Below are 25,285 nucleotides of genomic sequence, written 5' to 3'. Positions count from 1 at the left end.
CCACCTGCATTCAATGACGATAGTTGCTCTTGATAATGATATCTCAAGAACCATGGTCATAAAATACCTCATGAGATAAGAGTTTCGCTCCTATGAAATGATGATATTGAGTAAATTCAATGGAAATGTCTCTGATAGAAGACTGCAATGTTGTGGGGTAATGTTCAAACGTTTCATTGCAAATCAAAACTACATATGAAGTACATATCTGTTTTAGTGACGAATGCACTTTATTTTCGAAAATATATATAAATATATATATATATATATATATATATATATATATATATATATATATATATATATATATATATAATCGATTAACAGGGTCTCTCAGTCAAAAAATCAATATCAAACTCTGCTTTACTTTTCCAACCTTTCGCTTTTCATAGGAAGCTTCTTCAGGGCCTATAATTTAATGAGTTGTGAATATTTTTGCCATTGAATAACATTACAAATCATACTTACAGTAAAAATGAGCGAAAAACGATAAATTGAACATATAAATTGACGAAAACGTTATACCTGTATAGGATTTTTTGTGGGTTTGACAAATGTCATACCTTCACATAAAATTTAATTTTTCAATGATTATGATGATTTCATAATTATTAACCCTAAAGAAAGAGTTATTGAATGATACTATTTTCATTATTATTATGTGTTTGATGTAGTAAGTTACTGTGTATGCTGCTGATATTATCAATGTTAGTTTTCTTATTCATGCAATCAGAAGACTCATCAATTTCAACCATTTCAATATTAATATATACAGTGTGTCCCACTACTCATGGAAACACCCCCGTATCTTCCGTAATATTCGAGGTAGAACGATGAAACTCTCTGGACTGAAGGAAATGCTCAAAATGCACTTACCTAATGAATGGGGTTGTCCAAAGTGATATACACTATCCGCCACTCGCGATGGAACAAACCATTTTTACGGTAAACATATCAGGGGGCAAAATAGGCTCAAAATTTCTTCAGATTCGTGATCACGACTGCCAACTTACTACGATTACACTTTTTTCTTGAAAAAATTTCAGTCCTGAAAAATCTGAATTTCTCTCACTTCTTATAGAATCTTCCGTATCTTCCGTAATTTTCGAGGTGGAACGATGAAACTCTCACGACTGATGGAAATGTTCAAAATGTACCTACCATCTGAATGGGGTTGGCCACTCGCCAGTCCTGAAAAATCCGAAATTGTTTCACTTCTCATGAAAACACCCCCGTATCTTCCGTAATAATTGAAGTAGATTTTTTTTTGGTTTCAGCATCAAAACATTGAAGAAATTGTTTGAGAGAAACGACTTTTGTTTTCACATAAATAATTTATTTTTTATTTTGTTGTCAGGGAAGTTATTCCTTCTCAATAAGAGAGAAAATGGTAATTTTGTAAGAGGAACGGAAACATGTAATCAGTGAGGTCTTAGGATGGTTATTGTTAGTTCATATTCTCATTTTCCCATTATTCAAAAAAAAACAAGGATATTTTGTAGCGAAAAATGTTATGTAGTTCAAAATTCTTTCGAAGTACTACTTTCAAAATTACATTTTCAATTAAAAACAAAACAAACAATTTCAAATGATTTAACCGTTGACAATTTTCCTCCAACCGAACATAGTTTTCTATGCGCCTTCTATTATTTCCTCCAACTCTTCTCAGTTCTCTACTAGGTGTGATTTCTCTACACGCTTGTATAATTCTTGCACGGAGATCTTCCTTATTTGTTGGCGTTTCCTTATGAACTTTATTTTTCGAATTTCCCCATAAATAAAAATCCAGTAAGTTGAATCTGGGGATCGTGGTGGCCATACTATGAGAGGGCTATTGGGTGCTATCCATTTCATTGGTAGATTCATATTCAACCAAACCCTTGTTATGCCACTATTGTGAACTAGTGAACCATCTAACTGAAAAAATCATGCAGTGTCTCACATCCGAAGGTAGTTCTTTCAAAACGCATTTTCGAAAAAATCAACGAATAGTCGTCCGTTTAAATTTTGATCGAAAAAAAATAGCCAGATAATATTTCCGTTCAGGATACCACACCACACATTAACTTTCTGAGATATTTGGTCTCTACAATTCACCACCCAATTTAGATTGTGTTCAGCCCAAAACCTCATGTTCCGGGAACATTCAACACCATTCGTGGTAAAGGTAGCCTCATCACTGTATAAGATATACTTTAAAAAATTCCTGTCATTGAGATAATTTCCCTGCATCCATAAACAATACTCCATACGGCGGATTTCATCTCCTTCGTGCAAAGTATGTAAAAATTTGGGTTTGAACGCATGCATTCAATGCCTCTTTAAACACCTCCATATTTTACTGCGGCTCATATTGAGTTGAAGCGATACGTTTCTCAAACTAATTCTAGTATCAGCTTGATGAGCCGCCAATATCGTATCATCATCAATATGATGTTTTACAATTTTTCTGTCCTTTGTTACTTGGCCGGTGCTCACGAATAGATTATATATTTTATGTACAAGGTGTACCTCTAGCGGGTGTCTTCTATTAAATTCAACGGCCGCTTCACGATAGGACCTCACCCCTTCACTAACAATTAAAACAATTTCAATTTTTGCTTGAAATGACAGACGTGCCATGTTGAACTTTGTCAATCAAAATGAGCTGATATCAATTGAAATGGGAACTTCAGAAATATTAAAATATGAACAGGAACTCACGAACAAAAAACAACTGGAACACAGGAACAATATCCAACACAAATACAGGAACAATAGACACAATGGGAACAAAAACACGGCAGAAACAACACGAACAACGGTGATTCAAAGAACAACAATACTAGAATCAACAAATGCAATGAAAACTGGTCTGGGGGTTAATACAACAAGATCTTTCAACAATATTGTCAGGTTGACAGTAAATATCAATGAGCAACTGTTTTCCATGGTGATTTCAAGGTACTGCATGATTCAATGAAACTGATGTGATTCAATCCCTTCAAATGATTTCAGACAACAATTCAGCAAGTAGGTAAAATAATTTAAATTCTACCTGTTCACCGAGTGCGATTTTTTCTTTAAAAATTAACAGTTGTTTCGGTGTTGCAATGAGTATGAAGATCAATTTTGTTTCGGATGGTAAAATGTTTCCTCAATATTTTTATGAAGGACCTCTCGCACATTTCTCATGAGAAATGGCTTGCCTTGAATTTTGCCGAAATTTTGACATGTTGTAGTTCTTGATGTGCTGAGTGAGAGTGTCCTCAGCCGAAGCTCAGAATTGTACAGTTTTCGAGATGTGAACCTTTGAATATAGATTTTTTCCATTTTTTACAGTTTTTGCTCATCAATCGAGAGCTCTCACTTCTGGTTGGGATAGAAATTGGATGATCAGCAACCAGAATTAGTTTTACGAATAATCCTCTTCAGTTATAATAGATGCCGCCATCGATAATTTTTCATACACTGCTTCACACTATCTCGATAATCTGAGAATGTGGTGCTGTAACATATTCCTCAGATAGGTTCAAAATGGATGATAGCATCTCACAGCATCTGTATCTTCCATACCTGAGAGTACTTTCCAGATAGAATGAAGGGGTTCAGGTATTGAAAGCGAACTATTTTGCGCCGTAATATGTTTTACCTGAAAATGGGGTGTTCCATCGCGAGTGGCGGGCAGTGTATATCACTTTGGACAACCCCATTCAGATGGTAGGTGCATTTTGAGCATTTCCATCAGTCCTGAGAGTTTCATCGTTCTACTTCGAATATTACTGAAGATACGGGGGTGTTTCCTTAAGAAGTGAGACAAATTCGGATTTTTCAGGACTGAAATTTTCTCAGGAAAAAAGTGTTATCTTAGTGAGTTGGTAGTCCTGATCACGAATCTGAAGGAATTTTGAGCCTATTTTGCCCGTAATATGTTTTACCGTAAAAATGGAGTGTTCCATCGCGAGTGGCGGATAGTGTATATCACTTTGGAAAACCTCATTCAGGTGGTAGGTGCATTTTGGGCATATCCATCAGTCCTGAGAGTTTCATCGTTCCACCTCCAATATTACGGAAGATACGGGGGTGTTTCCATAAGAATTGAGAGAAATTCGGATTTTTCAAGACTGGAATTTTTTCAGAAAAAAAAGTGTATTCGTAGTGAGTTGGTAGTCCTGATCACGAATCTGAAGGAATTCTAAGCCTATTTTGCCCCCTAATATGTTTTACCGTGAAATGGAGTGTTCTATCGCGAGTGGCGGACAGTGTATATCACTTTGGCCAACCCCATTCAAGTGGTGGGTACATTTTTAGCATTTTCATCAGTCCTGAGAGTTTCATCGTTCCACCCCGAATATTACGGAAGATACGGGGGTGTTTCCATAAGAAGTGAGACAAATTCGGATTTTTCAGGACTGAAATTTTCTCAGGAAAAAAGTGAACTTGACCGTATGTATATATATAAGAGTAGTTTTTCGGGGATTCGGTCTGATTGAAATAAATATTACTCTTTTTAGCTTCCCGAGCTTTCGCTAATGTTTATTAGCTTTATTGTAATATAAAAAGGACATAATAAATATAGATATATGAAACATAATAACGGATACAACAGCATACCTGTGCTATGTGAGGATTTTTGATTTGGAAATTTTCATTACAAAATTATTATAATAAATTAAATAAAATGTAATATAATATAATATATAATATATATATATATATATATATATATATATATATATATATATATATATATATATATATATATATATATATATATATATATATATATATATATATATATATATATATATATATTTGATCCGCGTATGTGATATTTTCTCTAATTTCACCTAATATATATATATATATATATATATATATATATATATATATATATATATATATATATATATATATATATATATATATATATATATATATATATAAATTGGATGGATGTTAGCGACTGGAGAAATGTACGGTAAAATGGATTAACAGGGTCTCCCAGTCAAAAAATCAAAAATCAAACTCTGCTTTACTTTGCCAAGCTTTCGCTTCTAATGGGAAGCTTCTTCAGGGCCTATAATTTAAAGATTTTTGAATATTTTCGCCTTTGAATAACATTACAAATCATACTCACAGTAAAAATGAGTGAAAAACAATAAATTGAACATATAAATTGACGTGAAAGTTAACATGTATACAATTTTTTTTGTGGGTTTGACAAATGTCATACCTTCACATAAATGTCATTTTTCAATGGGTATGATGATTTGATAATTTTTTACTGTAATGAAAGAGTTATTGATTGATACATCTTTCATAATTATTATGTTTTTGATGTAGTTCTAGTAAATTACTATATATACTGCTGAGATTATCAATGTCAGTTTTCTTATTCATACAATCAGAAGACTTATTAATTTCCACCATTTCAAGAAAAAGGCGTTTGGAAATATTTTTTTCTGTAAGTAAAACTTTGATATTACAGTAATTTGGTTTATGACCTGTTTCTATAGAGTGTTGTGCTAATGCACATGATTTTTTATTGAGCTTTATATCACTTTTATGTAAAGTTACTCTATCATTAAGAATTCTAGATGTTGTTCCAATATAATTCAAGTTACAATTATTACAAGGAATGTTATAAATCACATTTGACTTTTTTGTTGTATCAGTTTTATCTTTCAATTTAGTATTCAAATTCTTTATAGTTTTAATATTTTTTTGGCATATTTTGATATTTTGTTCATTATGAAAAAGTTTTATGATATTTGAAGATAAATTTCCAAGGTTAGGTATAGATTTATAAGAAATGTTTATAGGTGAACTATGATTACATACATTTCTGTTAATCACATCGGAATTTGTATTACTGCCAGTATTGAAAATTATTTTATTAAGAAGTTTTCTGGGATAAGAATTATCGATCAATATGTCTCTTAGAAGTCTGAGATTTTTTTGCTTGAGGGAAGGGTGTACTAATTTTTCTATTCTTTTTTTTCAAACAGAGTATTAAATTAATTTCAACTGTTTTTTTGTGAAAGGAATAGTAATTGATATATCTTCCTGAATTAGTAGATTTGACATACCAATCTGTAATCAAAGGATTGTCAGTTTTACGAATAACTTCTTGTATCAAGAAAAAGAAGGGTCTGATTATTTTCTATTTCGATAGTGAATTGTAACTTCTCATCATATCTATTGACAACATCAAGAATTTCATTAGATTTGTCATAAGGTATTGCACAGATGACATCGTCAACATATTTCTTTAAAAAAGGAATTTTAAAACTCAATTTGGGAAGTATGTTTTCAAAAAGATCGTCCATTACGTATTGAGCTATAATAGGAGAAATAGTAGCTCCCATTGGTGTACCAAGAATTTGTTTATAGTATTTACCTTCGAAAGAGAAATAACTTGAGTTGAAGATGAAACCAATTATTTCAATATTTTTTTTTTGGTTTATTGAACATTTTTTATTCATATCATTCCATCTTTTGATAATACTTTTCTCCACTAGATTCATAGGTATATTGCTAAAAAGTGAAATCACATCAAGGCTGATCAGAATATAACCAGGAGGTAGTGATTTTTCATTTATGAAATTGGAAAATAAAGAATCCTTAATATAGAATTCATTTTCATAATTATAAGCATCAGTGAGAATTTTAGTGACCATTTGAGCAATTTTGCTATTTGGAACATCAATGGAGGAAATAATGGGTCTCAGTTTCAAATCAGGTTTATGTATTTTAGGGAGTCCATAATATTTGGGTGATATGGAATTATAAATCATGTAAGTTTTTGCTTCATCTTCTGATATCATTTTAGATTTTTTCAAATCCGTAATGACTTTTTTGCTTTTTGTTGTATTGTTGAAACGGGATCTTTATTAAGTTCAACATAATATTCACTATCATTGATATTCTCAAGAGATTTCTCAATATAATAAGATTTCTTCATAATAACTGTCACGTTACCTATATCAGATCTTGTAAGAATCAATTCCGGATGATTTTTCATTAATGTTTTTGTTTTTTCAAATAGAAAATTAGGATAATTATTATCATGAGGTTTTTGGAAAAAGTTAGTTACGATATTTGTTATCTTCGCTCTGAAAAGATTCTTTTTGCTATCACAAAACCCAGTTATCAAATTTTCAATATCTGAGAGTAAATTTGGTATATTCACTTCTGTGGTAGTTGGTGGCAAGCTACTAATTCAGAAAGATATATCAATTACTATTCCTTTCACAAAAAATCAGTTAAAATTAATTTAATACTCTGTTTGAAAAAAAGAATAGAAAAATTAGTACACCCTTCCCTCAAGCAAAAAAATCTCAGACTTCTAAGAGACATATTGATCGATAATTCTTATCCCAGAAAACTTCTTAATAAAATAATTTTCAATACTGGCAGTAATACAAATTCTGATGTAATCAACAGAAATGTATGAAATGATAGTTCACCTATCAATATTTCTTATAAATCTATACCTAACCTTGGAAATTTATCTTCAAATATCATAAAACTTTTTCATAATGAACAAAATATCAAAATATGCCGAAAAAATATTAAAACTATAAAGAATTTGAATACTAAATTGAAAGATACAACAAAAAAGTCAAATGTGATTTATAACATTCCTTGTAATAATTGTAACTTGAATTATATTGGAACAACATCTAGAATTCTTAATGATAGAGTAACTTAACATAAAAGTGATATAAAACTCAATAAAAAATCATGTGCATTAGCACAACACTCTATAGAAACAGGTCATAAACCAAATTACTCTAATATCAAAGTTTTACTTACAGAAAAAAATATTTTCAAACGCCTTTTTCTTGAAATGGTGGAAATTAATAAGTCTTCTGATTGTATGAATAAGAAAACTGACATTGATAATCTCAGCAGTATATATAGTAATTTACTAGAACTATATCAAAAACATAATAATAATGAAAGATGTATCAATCAATAACTCTTTCATTGCAGTAAAAAATTATCAAATCATCATACCCATTGAAAAATAACATTTATGTGAAGGTATGACATTTGTCAAACCCACAAAAAAAATCGTATACATGTTAACTTTTACGTCAATTTATATCTTCAATTTATTGTTTTTCACTCATTTTTACTGTAAGTATGATTTGTAATGTTATTCTACCCAACTAGAGCTAGAGGGTTGCTGATAGCGAATTCCCACCGAACCTCTCTCTATCAGAAGAGTCACCTATACAGTGGAACCAAACTATATAACAAGCTAGAAGTTTCTATCAAGGATTCAATGAATATCTCATATTCAAAAGACAATCGAGAAAATATCTCTTCGAAAGAAACTGCTACATCAGTGACGAGTATCAATAGTTACTCTCGATGAATAATTGTTAATTAATGTCCAGATAAGTATCTATCATATTTTTTTTTATATATATTTTGGTTATAGACGTCTTTTTTGTTACTGTATGTAAATAATTATTTCAATGCTTTCATACTGTTTAACAAGTGAAATGAATATTATGATTATTATCACCGTAGTGTGCGCTGGTCAGGCCCTATCCCCTGAAGCCCCGATACATTCGGGAGGGTGCGCCAGCATTATCAACCAACGACCACCGTTATTATTATTTCTATTATTATTATTGAAATTCAATATTTCGACAGATACCAATTTCAATTGAATGGTATTTGTTGGGAGCCTGTCAATCATTTTCAAAATAAAAGTCAGACGTTTGTTTGACATATTCAGAAAAATGTTTACCGTATGTTTGTCAATTGAGTGTGAAAAAGTAAAGAAACATTTAGCAAAAAATGTATTCACAATCAAATCAATAACTTAAAACGTTATTGAAAATTTTTGATTTCAGGTGAATGTAGTTTTTCATTGTGGAGCATTTCTGAATATGGATTCAAAACTCCATGAAGCTGTGATTACCAACGTGAGAGGTACTTTGGCAATTCTTGATTTGATGAAAGATGCCAAAAATCTCAATTCTCTTATTCTTGTATCCACTGCATACTCCAACTGCCATGAATCACAAATCAAAGAGGAGTTTTATGGAGCGCCGATAGATCCAAAATTCCTCATCAAATTAGTAGACAAATTGGATGAAAATATACTGAAAGAAATCAGTTCTAGGTGAGTATGTTGAAAAATTTCGACATAAAAATATATAAACTCCAGGGTATTTCGAATTTGATATTATATTCCATGCGATTTCTTGGTTCTGCGCTTAGAAATCTCTTCTAGATATGTGATGGAATTAGTCAATACTTGATGGAAATCCATAACTCTTCATTGTGAGATTTTCGCTGAACAGTTCACAAAACTTCAAACAACCAGGTGTTTCGTTATACCGCTCTTACAAGCGTTTTCATATTGAAAACGTTTGATCAAGCTATCATTTTTCCATACTGAAAATGCTCGAAAGAGCAATTGTTTGGAAAAACACGTGTTGCAGTTGTTTGTGGTTTTATAAACTGTCCAGAGATAATCTCACAATGAAAAATCGTATTAATAATCCACAAATATAAATGAAGATATTGGTTAGGAGAAAAAATTAATTCAGAATGTATTCATCCATACTGGAATGTTCAGAAAAAACAGACGTGTTGTTCAATTGATAGATATGTATGTTATATGCATTTCATGTAGTAAAAATAAATTTCATTCATTTTTCTGCCATATCGAGTTTCTCATTCATCATTGTCTACTATGATATGAATTGATTTGAAATTCCTGAAAAAAATTAAAAAGATAAACCGATAATAACAATTTTATTGGAAAAAAAAATTGTAATTACAAAGAAATAACATACAAGCAACCACCAAAAATATTAAAAAAAATTGTATATAAAAGCTGAAAATTGAAAAATTACAAAATATTATTAAAAAAAATTAAAAATAAAAATTGAAAGATTCCAAACCAAGTTCCGTCACGACGTTTCGATTGTTAGTATCCACATTCATTTTCGGGCGATAACTGGACTCATTCCTCCGAGAACTGACTATTTTTAGATCATTCGAGCGCTTTCACCTATTCTCTCTTCCCTCTCTCCGCTTCATTGGTTTTAGCGGCAGATGACCGTTTGGTGGGAGTTTGTCGTTTTTTGCTTGATTAGAGGTTTCTATATGTAACGTATCTCTACGCTAGCTTGACTAAACGCGGCTTCTTTGAATTTTCTCCTAAACCAATGTTCCTCATTGTGTTTGATTTCAGCTTGAGTCCACTTGATGTTATGTTGATCTCTGTCTGTTTTAAAATCTATTTTTCCGTTAATCATCTGTCGCCCCCATACGAACGACAACTCTCAGAAGTTGACAAACTTGTGCGAGCTAAGGACTAACGAGGTTTTACTTTTCAACGTGTGATTCCTAACACGGTCCAAACATGCTCTGCTATTCCGGATTTGCTGGTTTCTCCTCGCTGTGTGTGTTTCTTGTGCTCAGCAATGCGTACCATTTTCTAATATATAAAATGATTTGAAATCCCTGAAACATCTAAAAAATAAGAAATAAAAAAATAAATAGCTGTAAAAGCAATTATATTGAGCAGAAAAAAAACTGAAATGAAATAATAGTGAAATAAAATACAAGTTAAAATAAAACAATTGAACAAAAAAAAATTAAAATAAAGAAATACAAAATGAAAATAAAGATAAAATAAAAAGTCAAGAGATTTTTAGCCAAGTCAGTTCACGACTTTTCGATTGTTAGTATTCAGGTGGTGAAATTTCATTTCAGGTTTTTTTTTGCTTAATATAATTGTTTGTTATTTACAGATATTTTTGTTCAATTCTCTTTTTTTAGTTGTTTCAGGGATTTCAAATCGTTTTATATATTACACAATGGAAGTCCGAACTAGTGAAATTCATCATCAAACATTGTCAATCACCTTCAAACAAACATGTCATGATGTTATACTTGGACCCAATCCTTCTTATCTTTCCCGATAATCCTCTGATGTAAGGAAGTACAAGTACTGGTTGTGGCGGCTTCTCCTCCTTGTGCAGCTCTTGCTGTCTTCTAGCTAAAGCCTGTTCTACCATCACTCTGGAGTAACCATTCCGTTGTAGGTCATTTTTGATGATGTCTAGTTCCTTTTCGAAACCTTCCTTTGTATTACAGAGCCCGAAAGCATAGTCTAGTTGAATCTAGATGATTCCTCTCTTAGTCGATTGATGGTGGTTGTATTTTTGATTCAGATACTGTCTTGTGTGAGTGAGTTTTCGATATACAGATGTTTTCCATTTAGTGTCGGTCCTCTTCACCAATACGTCTAAGAAAGGCATCGTTGTGGACTTCCTTCATCATTGTGAAAGTGATGGAAGGACTTACGTTGTTGATGTGCTTCAGGAAAGTGTCTTATTTCTGCATTCCCCTGGTTCCATATTATGAAGGTGTCTACGTATCTCAACCTACGTATATATATATATATATATATATATATATATATATATATATATATATATATATATAAATAATTAAACGGGTAAATATTTGGGTAAGCAACAATTGAGAAAGTATACTCTTTCAACAATATATTTCAATCATTTCGACAATGTATACTGTCATCCTCAGGGAAAACTACAATAATAGAACATAAGACTAATTGATATTGTACAGTTGAAAATTATGTACTTACATTGTCATTGAGGTTGGACTCAGTGATGTTTAAAATAATTTTTGTTATCATTTGATTTTAATGTTGAACTTAGATTTGAGACATGGGAAAACATTGAAATTGGTTTGCATAGTGATTCAAGATGATTATAGTTACACATCAAACAATTAAACATATAAACGTCAATTTTGGTAAAATTATTGTGGATCTAATGAATAAATTCAATTTTTTTTGAATTCTAAAATTCTGATTTTGTACCAGGCCAGTACATGTGATCACAAAATAGGTTATAATACTAGTTTTGAATGAAAATGAAGAAGAAGAAATGAATGACATGACAGTTCAGAAAACAAATACTTTGTTGGATTCAGTATTGCCAAACTTTATCCTATACAGGAATGCCAATTAGATTATGATTATTTTATGTACTATATTCTAATAAAGAAGAATTTTTGAAATTATGAAATTTTTTTTCAATTTGTAGTAAAAAAAAGTAAATTTCATTTAGGTGATTTCGATCAGTTTTTTTTTACTTAAGCAATGACTGGATTGTGATATGGAAGACATTTCGAGAAAAAGTCTCTTTGTAAGGTTAGATTCTTCTGATAAAATTTTTGCATTATTATAGTTCATATTATGTCCTGTTTGATTATCATGTACGCCTAAGGCATATCTATGTGGGGTAATCTGCTATTGCTCTTATGAAAGGTAATACGGTCTTTCAAATTTCTGGAAGTTTGACCAATGTATATGCTGTCACAATTTTGACAAGCGATAGAATATATAACATTTGATTGATGAGTAAGAGGTGTTTTGTCTTTTATTTTGGTAAAGATAGAATTAATGGATAGAGCGGTTTTATAGGCAATTTTGAAGTTATTATTGTTATTGAATTTGTTAAAAATTCTTACAAGTTTAGGTGTTACCTCTTTTATATATGGAAGTGATACAAAACAAGGGGAAACAGGAACTATGTCAGAAGTATTGCTATTCAAAATATTATTATCATCATTAATTATTGATATTTCATTGAATGAAGACGGAGTACTAAACAGTATTTTATTTAATGAAGGTTCTGGATATGAATTATTTTTGAACAACTTGAAAAGAATATGTAATTTTCTTTTATACGTTGTTTCATCTGTTTTATCAAATTAACTTCCATGGAATGTTTGTGGTATGAATGATAAATATATATATATATATATATATATATATATATATATATATATATATATATATATATATATATATATAGTGGATAATCTTAGCGACTGGAGAAATGTACAGCAAAATGGATTAACGGGGTCTCTCAGTCAAAAATCTCTGTTCTACTTTGCCAAGCTTTCGCTTCTAATGGGAAGCTTCTTCAGGCATATGAAAATATGCCAAAAAAATATTGAAACTATAAAGAATTCGAATACTGAATTTAAAGATAAAACTGATACCATCAAAAAGTCAAATGTGATTTATAACATTCCTTGTAACAACTGTAACTTGGATTATATTGGAACAACATCTAGAATTCTTAATGATAGAATGACTTCACATAAAAGTGATATAAAGCTTAATAAAAAATCATGCGCATTAGCAAAACATTCTATAGAAACAGGACATAAACCAAATTACTCTAATATCAAAGTCCTACATAAAGAAAAAAATATTTCTAAACGCCTTTTTCTTGAAATGGTTGAAATTAATAAGTCTTCTGTTTGTATGAATAAGAGAACTGACATTGATAATCTCAGCAATATATACAGTAACTCACTGGAACTACATCAAAAACATAATAATAATGAAAATTGTATCAATCAATAACTCTTGAAGTCAAAGATTATGAAATCATCATACTCATTGAAAAATGACATTTATGTGAAAGTATGACATTTGTCAAAACCAAAATATCTTATACATGTTCAACCTTCTCCGTCAGTTTATATGTTCAATTTATTGTTTTTAACTCATTTTTACTGCAAGTATGAATTGTAATGTTTTTCGATGGCAAAAAAACCAACAACTCAATAAATTATAGGCCCTGAAGAAGCTTCCCATTAGAAGCGAAAGCAGTTGGCAATAACCGTCCTTGCGTAAAGAATTCGCAAGATGATCAAAATGAAATAATAATTGAAATATTTCAAGCCGAGTTACTTCACAACGTTTTGATTGTGGATACAATAAATCTTGCTGAATTTCACTAGTTCGGACTTCCATTGTCTACTATATAAAATTATTTGAAATCCCTGAAATCACTAAAAAGGAATAATTGAAAATGAATAGCTGAAAATAACAATTATATTAAGCAAAATAAACCTGAAATGAAATGATAGTGAAATAAACTACAAGTAAAAATATAACAATTGAATTAATAAAAAGAGAATAAAAATGAAGGAATGAAAAAAAGAAAAAAAAAAAAAAATAGAGATTCCAAATCACGTTAGTTCACGACGTTTCGATTGTTAGTATCTACAATCGTCTTCGGGGATGACTGGACTGATTCCTCCGAAAGATGACTATTTATAGGTCTTCAAATACTTTCACTTATCCCTGCTTTCCATTTTCCGCTTCACGGGTTCCGTGGGAGATGACCGTTTTGGCGGGAGTTGACCATTTTTTGCTTGATGATGGGTTTCCATATGCTGCGTATTTTTACGCTGGCCTGGCTGAATACGTTGTTGGACAACATGTATACGGCTTCCTTGAATTTTCTCCCAAATCAATGTTCCTCTTCGTGCAAGATCTCAGCTTGGGACCACTCGATGTTGTGTTGATGGGTCCAAACATGGTCTGCTGTTCCTGATTTGCTGGTTTCCCCTCGCTGTGTGTGCTTCTTGTGCTCGGCAATGCGAACATCCAATGGCCTCTTAGTTTCACCGATATAGGATATTCCGCACTCACAGGGTATCCGGTAAATGCAATTCTTGGAATCGCAGTCCGCGTTTGGTGGCCTGGTTTTCGTGAGGCTGCTACGGATAGTGTTACCGGTTCTGAAACAGGTTCTGATGTTGTATTTGGAACCAATTCTTCTTATCCTCTCCGATAATCCTCTGATGTAGGGAAGTGCAAGCACTGGCTGTGACGGCTTCTCTTCCTTGCGAGGCTCCTGCTGTCTTATAGCCAAAGTCTTTTCTACCATCGCTTTTGAGTATCCATTCCGTTGAAGATTATTTTCGATGATCTCTAGTTCTTTCTCGAGACCTTCCTTCGTATTACAGAGCCCAAAAGCACGGTCTAATAGAGTCTTGATGATTCCTCTTCTGGTCGATTGATGGTGGTTGGATTCGTGGTTCAGATACTGTGTGGTATGAGTGGGTTTTCGGTATACAGATGTTTCCCACTTAGTGTCGGTCCTCTTCACCAAAACGTCTAAGAATGGCAATTCGTTGTGGATTTCCTTCTCCATTGTGAAAGTGATGTGATTGTTTATGTTTCGAAGATTGATATTTTTACTGCAAATGAAATTTTATTGACAAATATATAGCCTATTATTAGCAAAATTTAAGCGCGCCACTCATTTATAAATGTTTTCGGTAAAATTATTAATTATACAAAAATTCGCTCTGTCGACGTATTGATTTTCTAGTCGCAAACTTAACTCACTTTATTCTAAATAATATAATGTTATAATATTTATGTACTTTTCAGCTGTAAATATCACTATATGTGCGGTATTTTATATTTTCAACTCATCTAATTTCAGTATCCCGGATCGCCAAGTGCTGGTATGAATAAAAAGTTTCTTTCATCGATTATAAAGGCTAAACGACGGGTTTTAACCATTATCATAACATTTTCCTGATTTTCGCAAGAAAAAATTGAAGCACTAGGTTAGGTAGGATAATTAGAAGTGTTTTTTAGTATTTCCAATATACAGGGCGACTCAAAAAGCTTCCAGAAAGTTTTTTATGGAACACCGAGTCATTTCTTCGTCTATTTGAAGCACCTTGAACTGAATCTAAAACTATTATATAACCCCAATAAATGTTCAAAATGGCCGCCATTGAGTTATTATTTACAAACAGCCGGAAGTTGAAATACTGGAAGAAGTCAAACCAGTAGATAGAATGGAAGAACTGTTCACCCGATTGGTGACGGTTCTAGAAAATCGCCAAGAGCCGCAGAGAGATGCGGAAAGCGATTCCCAACTAGGGAAGAACGTGAAAACCCCTTTACCGTCGTTCAGTGGACTGGACAACGAGGATCCAAGGGAGTTTTGTAAGAAAGCTGAGGAACAGCTGAGCGGCTTACACCCTTCAGTATGGGCTACGACAGCCGGACAATGGCTGAAGGGAGCGGCTGCACAATGGTTTACACCCTACAAGAATATGACCCTGGATTGGGCATTTTTTACTAATCGCCTACAGGAGCGATTTAACAACGAACTCTTGGTGAGTTCACTGGAGAGCAATTTATACGGGGTGGACCAAAAACGCGGAGAATCAGTGACTTCGTTCATATTGAATAAGCTTGGGCTAGCCAAGAGGCTATACCCAGAGATGAGTGAACAAAGGATTGTTCAGTTAATATTAAATCGAATGTGCTCAGAGGTGAAGGTTCACCTTCAACTCCACACGTTCACAAGTGTTGAAGAACTGACCCAGAAGGCAGTGGCCGTTGAGTCACTGCTAAGAGGCAGTGTTAATAACAATAGCAATGGCACAATACAGCGAAACTACCACGAGGACAGAGAGCCTCGTCGTAGCAACGCGGGAAACTACAACAAAGGGGGTCAAAGAGTGGACCCGCCTAAGAACAACCACAACGAGGACAGAGGGCCTCGTCGCGGCAACGATGGACGAAATAGAGGCTGGGACAAAGGAGGTCAAAGAGAGGACTCGTCCCAACAACCTCGATGGCGGCAGGAGCCGATAGGGGCCAGCAAGAGCCCAGAAAACAGGAACGTTGGTGGCAATAGACCAAGTGAGGGCAGGCCAGTACCCTCGTCAGGGTGTTCGGTCTGCAAAGGACCCCACTGGGCCCGAGATTGCCCAAAGCAACGGCAGACGACTGCCAACAGCAACGGAAAGAGATACCAGGCGAATGTCAAGCCTGATGGGAATACCGTCGCGCGGGTGGTCGAAGCGACTAGGCCGCGCGACAGCAGCAAGGAGAAGCAGATACCGTCGGGAAACGCCAGCGGGGGCTGCAAGGGGGCTCCCGAGGGCGGCTCCAAGGCGAAGGGCAGGCAGTGAATACACTGTCTGTCAAGGAGCGAGCCCGTCCTGAGGGATGTGCTCCAACGATGGTGGAAGGACCACCCAACGAGGGAAGGCAGGACAAATCGGGGAGATTTGTACCTGGACCGCCGGCGGGCGTTAAACGTGGAAAGATAGTCGAAAAGCAGCCGAGGGCTGGAGAGCTCAAGCTGGAACCGCCGGCGGGCGTTAAACGCAGGAACGAAGTATTGGACCAGGTAGGAGCTGGTAAGCTCAAGCCTGGATCGCCGACGGGCGTTAAACGTGAAAACAGGGTAACCCAGAACAAGGCCAAGGGACTTAGTTCTGGTGGATCAGGTGGCCAAAATTTTGAAAACCCAATAGGACTTAGGTCCGAAAGGTTAGTAGGCCATACCGTCAGTGAAAGCCAGACTGAGCCAAGTGGACTCAAGTCTGGTGGACCAGCAAGTCGAGTTGAGGTTGTGGAAGAACAGGACAGGTTGGAGAAACCTGTGCTTGCCACGCAGGAACCCATCGGCACGAGGACGGATCAACAAGTGGAAAGGGAGGTACCCGGACCACAAGAAAGCGGCACAGTGGTGCCTGAAGCAGAATTGAAAGAAGACGAGAAAGCAGCACGAAGACAGAGGCTGGAAAAAATTATTCGTCGTGTCGGAGAGGCGAGTAAGATGTTACGAGGTATGTTCTCGAAAAGGCAACTTGTTGTCTTGGACAGGCTGAAGCCCTGCGAAGGAGGCATACCTCAAAGCAGGAAAGGAGCCCTCCCAGAAAGGAAGAACAGCTTTACAGCTGTGCTCCCAACCCGCAAACATGACAGAGCGATTGTGGAGCGAAACCAAAGAGAGTTGAGAGAACGGGAGCTGATGTGTGCCACAGGCGTTTTCAGTGTACCCAGGATGGGTACTGGAACTGGAAGCGTGACTGGTAGTCGAAGTCGAGTGGACTCAGGTCTGGTCATTCAGCGAGCAGCAGACGTCGGGGGAATCCTGTGTGATGGAAACCCTCGGCCAACGATTCAGCCAGGGGCTGATGCTGGGGGAATCCTGTGTGATGGAAACCCTCAGCCAACGAGATGCAAAGCCGAACCCAGGTGCGCGCAAACCCTGAGGGGTCCCTGCCCGGCCAGCAAGGGGGACGCACAGCAGCAGCAGGCAGAAGTAGTGGCCAGGCAAACCCAGGGAGGTCCCTGCCTCGCCGAAACTACGGACGCACGCAACCAGGCACAGGCAGAGGTTAAGCAAACCAAAGGTGGTCCCTGCTTTCCCGGAGAAGCCGCAGCCGACAACCAGGCGGAAGCAGCGGCCAGGCAAACCAAGGAAGGTCCCTGCCTCGCCCGAGCTGTGAAAGCCAATGGAGAGGTGAAAGCAGTGGTCAGGCAAACCCAGGGAGGTCCCTGCCTCGCCCAGACTGTGGAAGCCGACAGAGAGGCGGAAGGTGAAGCCGAGCAAACCCTGAGAGGTCCCTGCTCCGCCAAGACCCTAGAAGCCAACAGCAGACCAATGACAGACATAGAGGAGTTCATTTTGACAGATCCACTGGGCAGTGGATATCGGCGAAAGCATGCGGAAGCTACCCTGAAGTTCTCGATGAAACCGATCTCGGAAGGTAGTAGCGACACGATTGCGAAGCAGCGCCGACACCAGGCAAGGACAGATGCAGCGATTGCTGAGCCAAACCCGAAGGAGCCGAAGGAGCGGCAGCCGAAGTGCGTTACAGGCACAACCGGTGTATCCAGGAGTGGTACGAAAGCCGGGGGTGTGACTGGTAGTTGTAGCCAAGGGGAGGGACTCTTGGCTGGTTCACAAGGAAGTGGACCTTTGCGGCGAACGCGCACGGAAGCTGGAAACCGCTACCTGATGAAGCCGATACTGAAAGGCGGCAGCAACGTAATCGGGGATCTGCATCGGAAATTGCCGAGGATAGATGTGAGAATAAGAGATCAGCGGCTCAGAGCACTAGTGGACAGTGGCAGTTCGCTGAATCTTTTACGCCGATCTGCGTTGGCAGACACCCATAGCGTAGAGACTGATCGTGGAACATCCTTTCAACTGGCCTGTGCCGGAGTAGGTTCGTCGAGTACGGGCACGGCTGAGGTCGTGGTACTCATAGAGGGCGTACCCTACGACGTGACGGTGCATGTTGTTGAGGACCTCGTAGAAGATCTACTACTAGGGTGCTCTTGGCTGACAGCGCACGAGGCAATGGTCGACTTCTCGCGGAAGACGATTTATGTTGGCCGGAAGCCTAGGCAAACTATTTTCTGGTCGGAGGCGGGATGCCTACCACCAGAGGAGTACCCAGTTCCTGAGGTGACTCTAGAGCAATTGCCAGAGAGACTGGCAGAAGAGTTTCGAGACCTATTGGAAGAATTTGCAGACGTCTTTTATGAATCGCCACGCCAGCCAATCACAAGAGCCGGAGAGCACCAGATTAGGCTGAGGGATGACACGCCGTTTAAACTGCGCCCGTACAAGGTGAGCGATGGAAAGAAGCTGCTCATTCAAGAGGAAGTGGACAAGATGCTTGCAGCAGGGGTCATCTGAGATAAGGGTCTCTGGGCATCCCCATCGTGCCACTACCTCCAAATCCAAAAACCGTGCAATATCCACTGTCTCGGTCTTGGCTACCGCTTTCGCTTCAATCCACTTGGAGAATAGGTCTGTGCATATTAGCATGTACCGATTACCTTGGGGAGAGGTAGCGTAGGGTCCAAGCACGTCCACCGAGATAGACTGCCAAGGTCGTTCAACGGCTCATGGCAACGGCGCATGGGTCTCGTGTCGTCTCGATTTGGTAATTTGGCACACCAAGCATCCCCTCACGAAAGCCCGAACATAGTCCTCCTGTCCAGGCCACCAGTAGTGCTGGCGGATCGCTCTCAGCGTCTCATCCTGTCCAGGGTGACCAGAGGTTGGGTGTTCATGGTAATAGCTAACCATGTCTTCTCTCAAGTCTTTGGCGAGGTATAATACGTCTCGCTCTGGTAATCTTCTGTAGAGAATTCCGTCTTCTACATTGTATTGTTCCCTCAACTGCTTCTCAGCATTTGTCATGGGTTCTCGGGTGTTTAGCTCAGTCCGTTTCTCTACCAGTCGTTGCACGTCCTCATCCGTGCGCTGCATCCTGCATGCGACCTCGTATGGACTTTCCACGTTACACACTTCCCGTGTTGGTGGCAGCTCTACCTTCATCGGAGGTAACCCCATTCGGTCTACGTCAGCATCCAAGTCCTCGCCATGATCGCCCCTCGGGTTTCGCGAAAGATAGTCAGCCAGCTGATTCTCTTTCCCCGGAACGTGCACGACGGTAAATGAATACTCCTGTAGTAACAGGGCCCAACGAGTCAGTTTTGCCTTGCTGTCTTTGAATTTGTCCAGCCAAGTTAGAGCCTTGGAGTCAGTCTTTAATGTAAAAGGCCTATCCTCCAAGTAATGCCTATAACGCTTAATGGCCCACACTATCGCTAAGCATTCTGCTTCGTTGACATGGTAGTTAAGTTCAGCCCCCTTCAGCTTCGCGCTGGCATGGCTGATTACTTTTCGGACACCGTCGACCTCCTGGTATAGCACGGCCGCCATTCCAACACCTGAAGCATCTGTCTGCACGGTGAATGGCAATGACATGTCGGGACGGGCTAAGACCATTGGTTCCGACGTGGCTTCTTTGATCTTCACGAAGGCTTCTTCGGCGGCTGCAGTCCACTGCATCTTGCCGTTCTTTAAGCGCTTCGTCTGCATGAGGTCCGTCAGAGCCCCTTCCAGCTCTGCGAGCCTGGGTATGAACTCCCTGAGCCACCCCACGACTCCAACGAATCCTCTTAGTTGCTTTAAATTCTTCGGCCTAGGATACTCTCTGATGGACAGAACATGTTTCTCCATCGGCCGGTTTTCATCCTCTGTAATGACGTGTCCTAAATATTCCAGTCTTCTTTGAGCGAAGTGGCACTTGGCTGGACTACACCATAGTCCATGTGCCCTGAACCTTTCCAATACCAATCGCACATGGTACAGGTTCTCTTCTTCGGTCGCCGAATAAATAATAACATCATCCAAGTACACTTTCACGAACCGGTCCACGTATCCTACTAATACTTCCGTCATCAGACGTTGGAACGATCCTGGTGCATTGCATAATCCGAACGGCATCGAATTGAACATGTAACAGCCTCCCTCAGGAGTCGCAAATGCTGTGTATTGCCTTGACCGTTCTTCCATTGGCACCTGCCAGTATCCCGATTTCAAGTCTAGGCTGGTAAACACTTTCGCCTGCCCTAGCTCTTTAATCGTCTCATGGATATCAGGCAACACTGATGCTTCTGGAATCGTCTGGCTGTTCAATCGCCGATAGTCTACACAAAATCTTGCTGTGCCATCCTTCTTTGTAACTATCACCACCGGACTCTGGTATGGTGAATAGCTCCTACTGATGACCCCTGCTGCAAGCATCTTGTCCACTTCCTCTTGAATGAGCAGCTTCTTTCCATCGCTCACCTTGTACGGGCGCAGTTTAAACGGCGTGTCATCCCTCAGCCTAATCTGGTGCTCTCCGGCTCTTGTGATTGGCTGGCGTGGCGATTCATAAAAGACGTCTGCAAATTCTTCCAATAGGTCTCGAAACTCTTCTGCCAGTCTCTCTGGCAATTGCTCTAGAGTCACCTCAGGAACTGGGTACTCCTCTGGTGGTAGGCATCCCGCCTCCGACCAGAAAATAGTTTGCCTAGGCTTCCGGCCAACATAAATCGTCTTCCGCGAGAAGTCGACCATTGCCTCGTGCGCTGTCAGCCAAGAGCACCCTAGTAGTAGATCTTCTACGAGGTCCTCAACAACATGCACCGTCACGTCGTAGGGTACGCCCTCTATGAGTACCACGACCTCAGCCGTGCCCGTACTCGACGAACCTACTCCGGCACAGGCCAGTTGAAAGGATGTTCCACGATCAGTCTCTACGCTATGGGTGTCTGCCAACGCAGATCGGCGTAAAAGATTCAGCGAACTGCCACTGTCCACTAGTGCTCTGAGCCGCTGATCTCCTATTCTCACATCTATCCTCGGCAATTTCCGATGCAGATCCCCGATTACGTTGCTGCCGCCTTTCAGTATCGGCTTCATCAGGTAGCGGTTTCCAGCTTCCGTGCGCGTTCGCCGCAAAGGTCCACTTCCTTGTGAACCAGCCAAGAGTCCCTCCCCTTGGCTACAACTACCAGTCACACCCCCGGCTTTCGTACCACTCCTGGATACACCGGTTGTGCCTGTAACGCACTTCGGCTGCCGCTCCTTCGGCTCCTTCGGGTTTGGCTCAGCAATCGCTGCATCTGTCCTTGCCTGGTGTCGGCGCTGCTTCGCAATCGTGTCGCTACTACCTTCCGAGATCGGTTTCATCGAGAACTTCAGGGTAGCTTCCGCATGCTTTCGCCGATATCCACTGCCCAGTGGATCTGTCAAAATGAACTCCTCTATGTCTGTCATTGGTCTGCTGTTGGCTTCTAGGGTCTTGGCGGAGCAGGGACCTCTCAGGGTTTGCTCGGCTTCACCTTCCGCCTCTCTGTCGGCTTCCACAGTCTGGGCGAGGCAGGGACCTCCCTGGGTTTGCCTGACCACTGCTTTCACCTCTCCATTGGCTTTCACAGCTCGGGCGAGGCAGGGACCTTCCTTGGTTTGCCTGGCCGCTGCTTCCGCCTGGTTGTCGGCTGCGGCTTCTCCGGGAAAGCAGGGACCACCTTTGGTTTGCTTAACCTCTGCCTGTGCCTGGTTGCGTGCGTCCGTAGTTTCGGCGAGGCAGGGACCTCCCTGGGTTTGCCTGGCCACTACTTCTGCCTGCTGCTGCTGTGCGTCCCCCTTGCTGGCCGGGCAGGGACCCCTCAGGGTTTGCGCGCACCTGGGTTCGGCTTTGCATCTCGTTGGCTGAGGGTTTCCATCACACAGGATTCCCCCAGCATCAGCCCCTGGCTGAATCGTTGGCCGAGGGTTTCCATCACACAGGATTCCCCCGACGTCTGCTGCTCGCTGAATGACCAGACCTGAGTCCACTCGACTTCGACTACCAGTCACGCTTCCAGTTCCAGTACCCATCCTGGGTACACTGAAAACGCCTGTGGCACACATCAGCTCCCGTTCTCTCAACTCTCTTTGGTTTCGCTCCACAATCGCTCTGTCATGTTTGCGGGTTGGGAGCACAGCTGTAAAGCTGTTCTTCCTTTCTGGGAGGGCTCCTTTCCTGCTTTGAGGTATGCCTCCTTCGCAGGGCTTCAGCCTGTCCAAGACAACAAGTTGCCTTTTCGAGAACATACCTCGTAACATCTTACTCGCCTCTCCGACACGACGAATAATTTTTTCCAGCCTCTGTCTTCGTGCTGCTTTCTCGTCTTCTTTCAATTCTGCTTCAGGCACCACTGTGCCGCTTTCTTGTGGTCCGGGTACCTCCCTTTCCACTTGTTGATCCGTCCTCGTGCCGATGGGTTCCTGCGTGGCAAGCACAGGTTTCTCCAACCTGTCCTGTTCTTCCACAACCTCAACTCGACTTGCTGGTCCACCAGACTTGAGTCCACTTGGCTCAGTCTGGCTTTCACTGACGGTATGGCCTACTAACCTTTCGGACCTAAGTCCTATTGGGTTTTCAAAATTTTGGCCACCTGATCCACCAGAACTAAGTCCCTTGGCCTTGTTCTGGGTTACCCTGTTTTCACGTTCAACGCCCGTCGGCGATCCAGGCTTGAGCTTACCAGCTCCTACCTGGTCCAATACTTCGTTCCTGCGTTTAACGCCCGCCGGCGGTTCCAGCTTGAGCTCTCCAGCCCTCGGCTGCTTTTCGACTATCTTTCCACGTTTAACGCCCGCCGGCGGTCCAGGTACAAATCTCCCCGATTTGTCCTGCCTTCCCTCGTTGGGTGGTCCTTCCACCATCGTTGGAGCACATCCCTCAGGACGGGCTCGCTCCTTGACAGACAGTGTATTCACTGCCTGCCCTTCGCCTTGGAGCCGCCCTCGGGAGCCCCCTTGCAGCCCCCGCTGGCGTTTCCCGACGGTATCTGCTTCTCCTTGCTGCTGTCGCGCGGCCTAGTCGCTTCGACCACCCGCGCGACGGTATTCCCATCAGGCTTGACATTCGCCTGGTATCTCTTTCCGTTGCTGTTGGCAGTCGTCTGCCGTTGCTTTGGGCAATCTCGGGCCCAGTGGGGTCCTTTGCAGACCGAACACCCTGACGAGGGTACTGGCCTGCCCTCACTTGGTCTATTGCCACCAACGTTCCTGTTTTCTGGGCTCTTGCTGGCCCCTATCGGCTCCTGCCGCCATCGAGGTTGTTGGGACGAGTCCTCTCTTTGACCTCCTTTGTCCCAGCCTCTATTTCGTCCATCGTTGCCGCGACGAGGCCCTCTGTCCTCGTTGTGGTTGTTCTTAGGCGGGTCCACTCTTTGACCCCCTTTGTTGTAGTTTCCCGCGTTGCTACGACGAGGCTCTCTGTCCTCGTGGTAGTTTCGCTGTATTGTGCCATTGCTATTGTTATTAACACTGCCTCTTAGCAGTGACTCAACGGCCACTGCCTTCTGGGTCAGTTCTTCAACACTTGTGAACGTGTGGAGTTGAAGGTGAACCTTCACCTCTGAGCACATTCGATTTAATATTAACTGAACAATCCTTTGTTCACTCATCTCTGGGTATAGCCTCCTGGCTAGCCCAAGCTTATTCAATATGAACGAAGTCACTGATTCTCCGCGTTTTTGGTCCACCCCGTATAAATTGCTCTCCAGTGAACTCACCAAGAGTTCGTTGTTAAATCGCTCCTGTAGGCGATTAGTAAAAAATGCCCAATCCAGGGTCATATTCTTGTAGAGTGTAAACCATTGTGCAGCCGCTCCCTTCAGCCATTGTCCGGCTGTCGTAGCCCATACTGAAGGGTGTAAGCCGCTCAGCTGTTCCTCAGCTTTCTTACAAAACTCCCTTGGATCCTCGTTGTCCAGTCCACTGAACGACGGTAAAGGGGTTTTCACGTTCTTCCCTAGTTGGGAATCGCTTTCCGCATCTCTCTGCGGCTCTTGGCGATTTTCTAGAACCGTCACCAATCGGGTGAACAGTTCTTCCATTCTATCTACTGGTTTGACTTCTTCCAGTATTTCAACTTCCGGCTGTTTGGTTGGTATTGTCAATGACACTCGTGCGCTAGCTCCTGAGGGTTGCAGCTCCTGTGCACCCCCTTCAGCTGTCTCGCACCCTCTCTGAATTGACAATCCTCCCCTCTGCATGTTTTCGAGGTTTCGTACCTCCCGTACATCTTCAGTACCCGCCCAGTACTGGTTTACTAAATTGTTGCTGTTAGGCGACTCCGCCCCCGTGTATTAGATTTACCCCTTCTCGTTGCTGCGGTCGGCTGGCCTCCCAGACCTGAGTCCCTGGGATTTCAGGACTCAGTTCTCGCCTGAGTGCAACGGGAGGTTGTGTTGCTTCGACTTGCTCTTCCACATTTGTGTGGAGGTACTGACCCCGCCATGAAGCCACCCCCAAGCCTC

General features: G+C 40.1%; 3 protein-coding genes across 3 annotated transcripts in view; 2 read left to right on the top strand and 1 right to left on the bottom strand.

Moving 5' to 3' along the window:
- Positions 1 to 25,285, top strand: part of LOC111515981 (fatty acyl-CoA reductase wat) — an 82,550-nt gene that overhangs the window by 16,615 nt on the left and 40,650 nt on the right. The window contains exon 3 of the mRNA XM_074178158.1: positions 8,856 to 9,127. Coding sequence (XP_074034259.1) covers positions 8,856 to 9,127 — 272 coding nt within the window. The remainder of the gene's footprint in view (positions 1 to 8,855; positions 9,128 to 25,285) is intronic.
- LOC141483474 (uncharacterized) lies at positions 15,673 to 19,328 on the top strand. The gene is made up of 3 exons (XM_074178140.1): positions 15,673 to 16,644; positions 16,713 to 18,105; positions 18,175 to 19,328. Exons 1-3 carry the CDS (start codon positions 15,673 to 15,675, stop codon positions 19,326 to 19,328), a joined length of 3,519 nt encoding a protein of 1,172 aa, XP_074034241.1.
- On the bottom strand, positions 19,539 to 23,684 carry LOC141483469 (uncharacterized). The gene is made up of 2 exons (XM_074178139.1): positions 22,430 to 23,684; positions 19,539 to 22,360 (listed from the first exon to the last, which is right to left on the bottom strand). The coding sequence occupies exons 1-2, from the start codon at positions 23,682 to 23,684 to the stop codon at positions 19,539 to 19,541; spliced, it is 4,077 nt and encodes a 1,358-aa protein (XP_074034240.1).

Source organism: Leptinotarsa decemlineata, unplaced genomic scaffold, assembly GCF_025532065.1.
Source record: "Leptinotarsa decemlineata unplaced genomic scaffold, Ldec_3_MD MMD2_tig00003557_RagTag_RagTag, whole genome shotgun sequence".
Taxonomy (NCBI): domain Eukaryota; kingdom Metazoa; phylum Arthropoda; class Insecta; order Coleoptera; family Chrysomelidae; genus Leptinotarsa; species Leptinotarsa decemlineata.
Note: the sequence above shows the minus strand (reverse complement) of the source record. Positions and strands in the feature narration are given on the sequence as shown.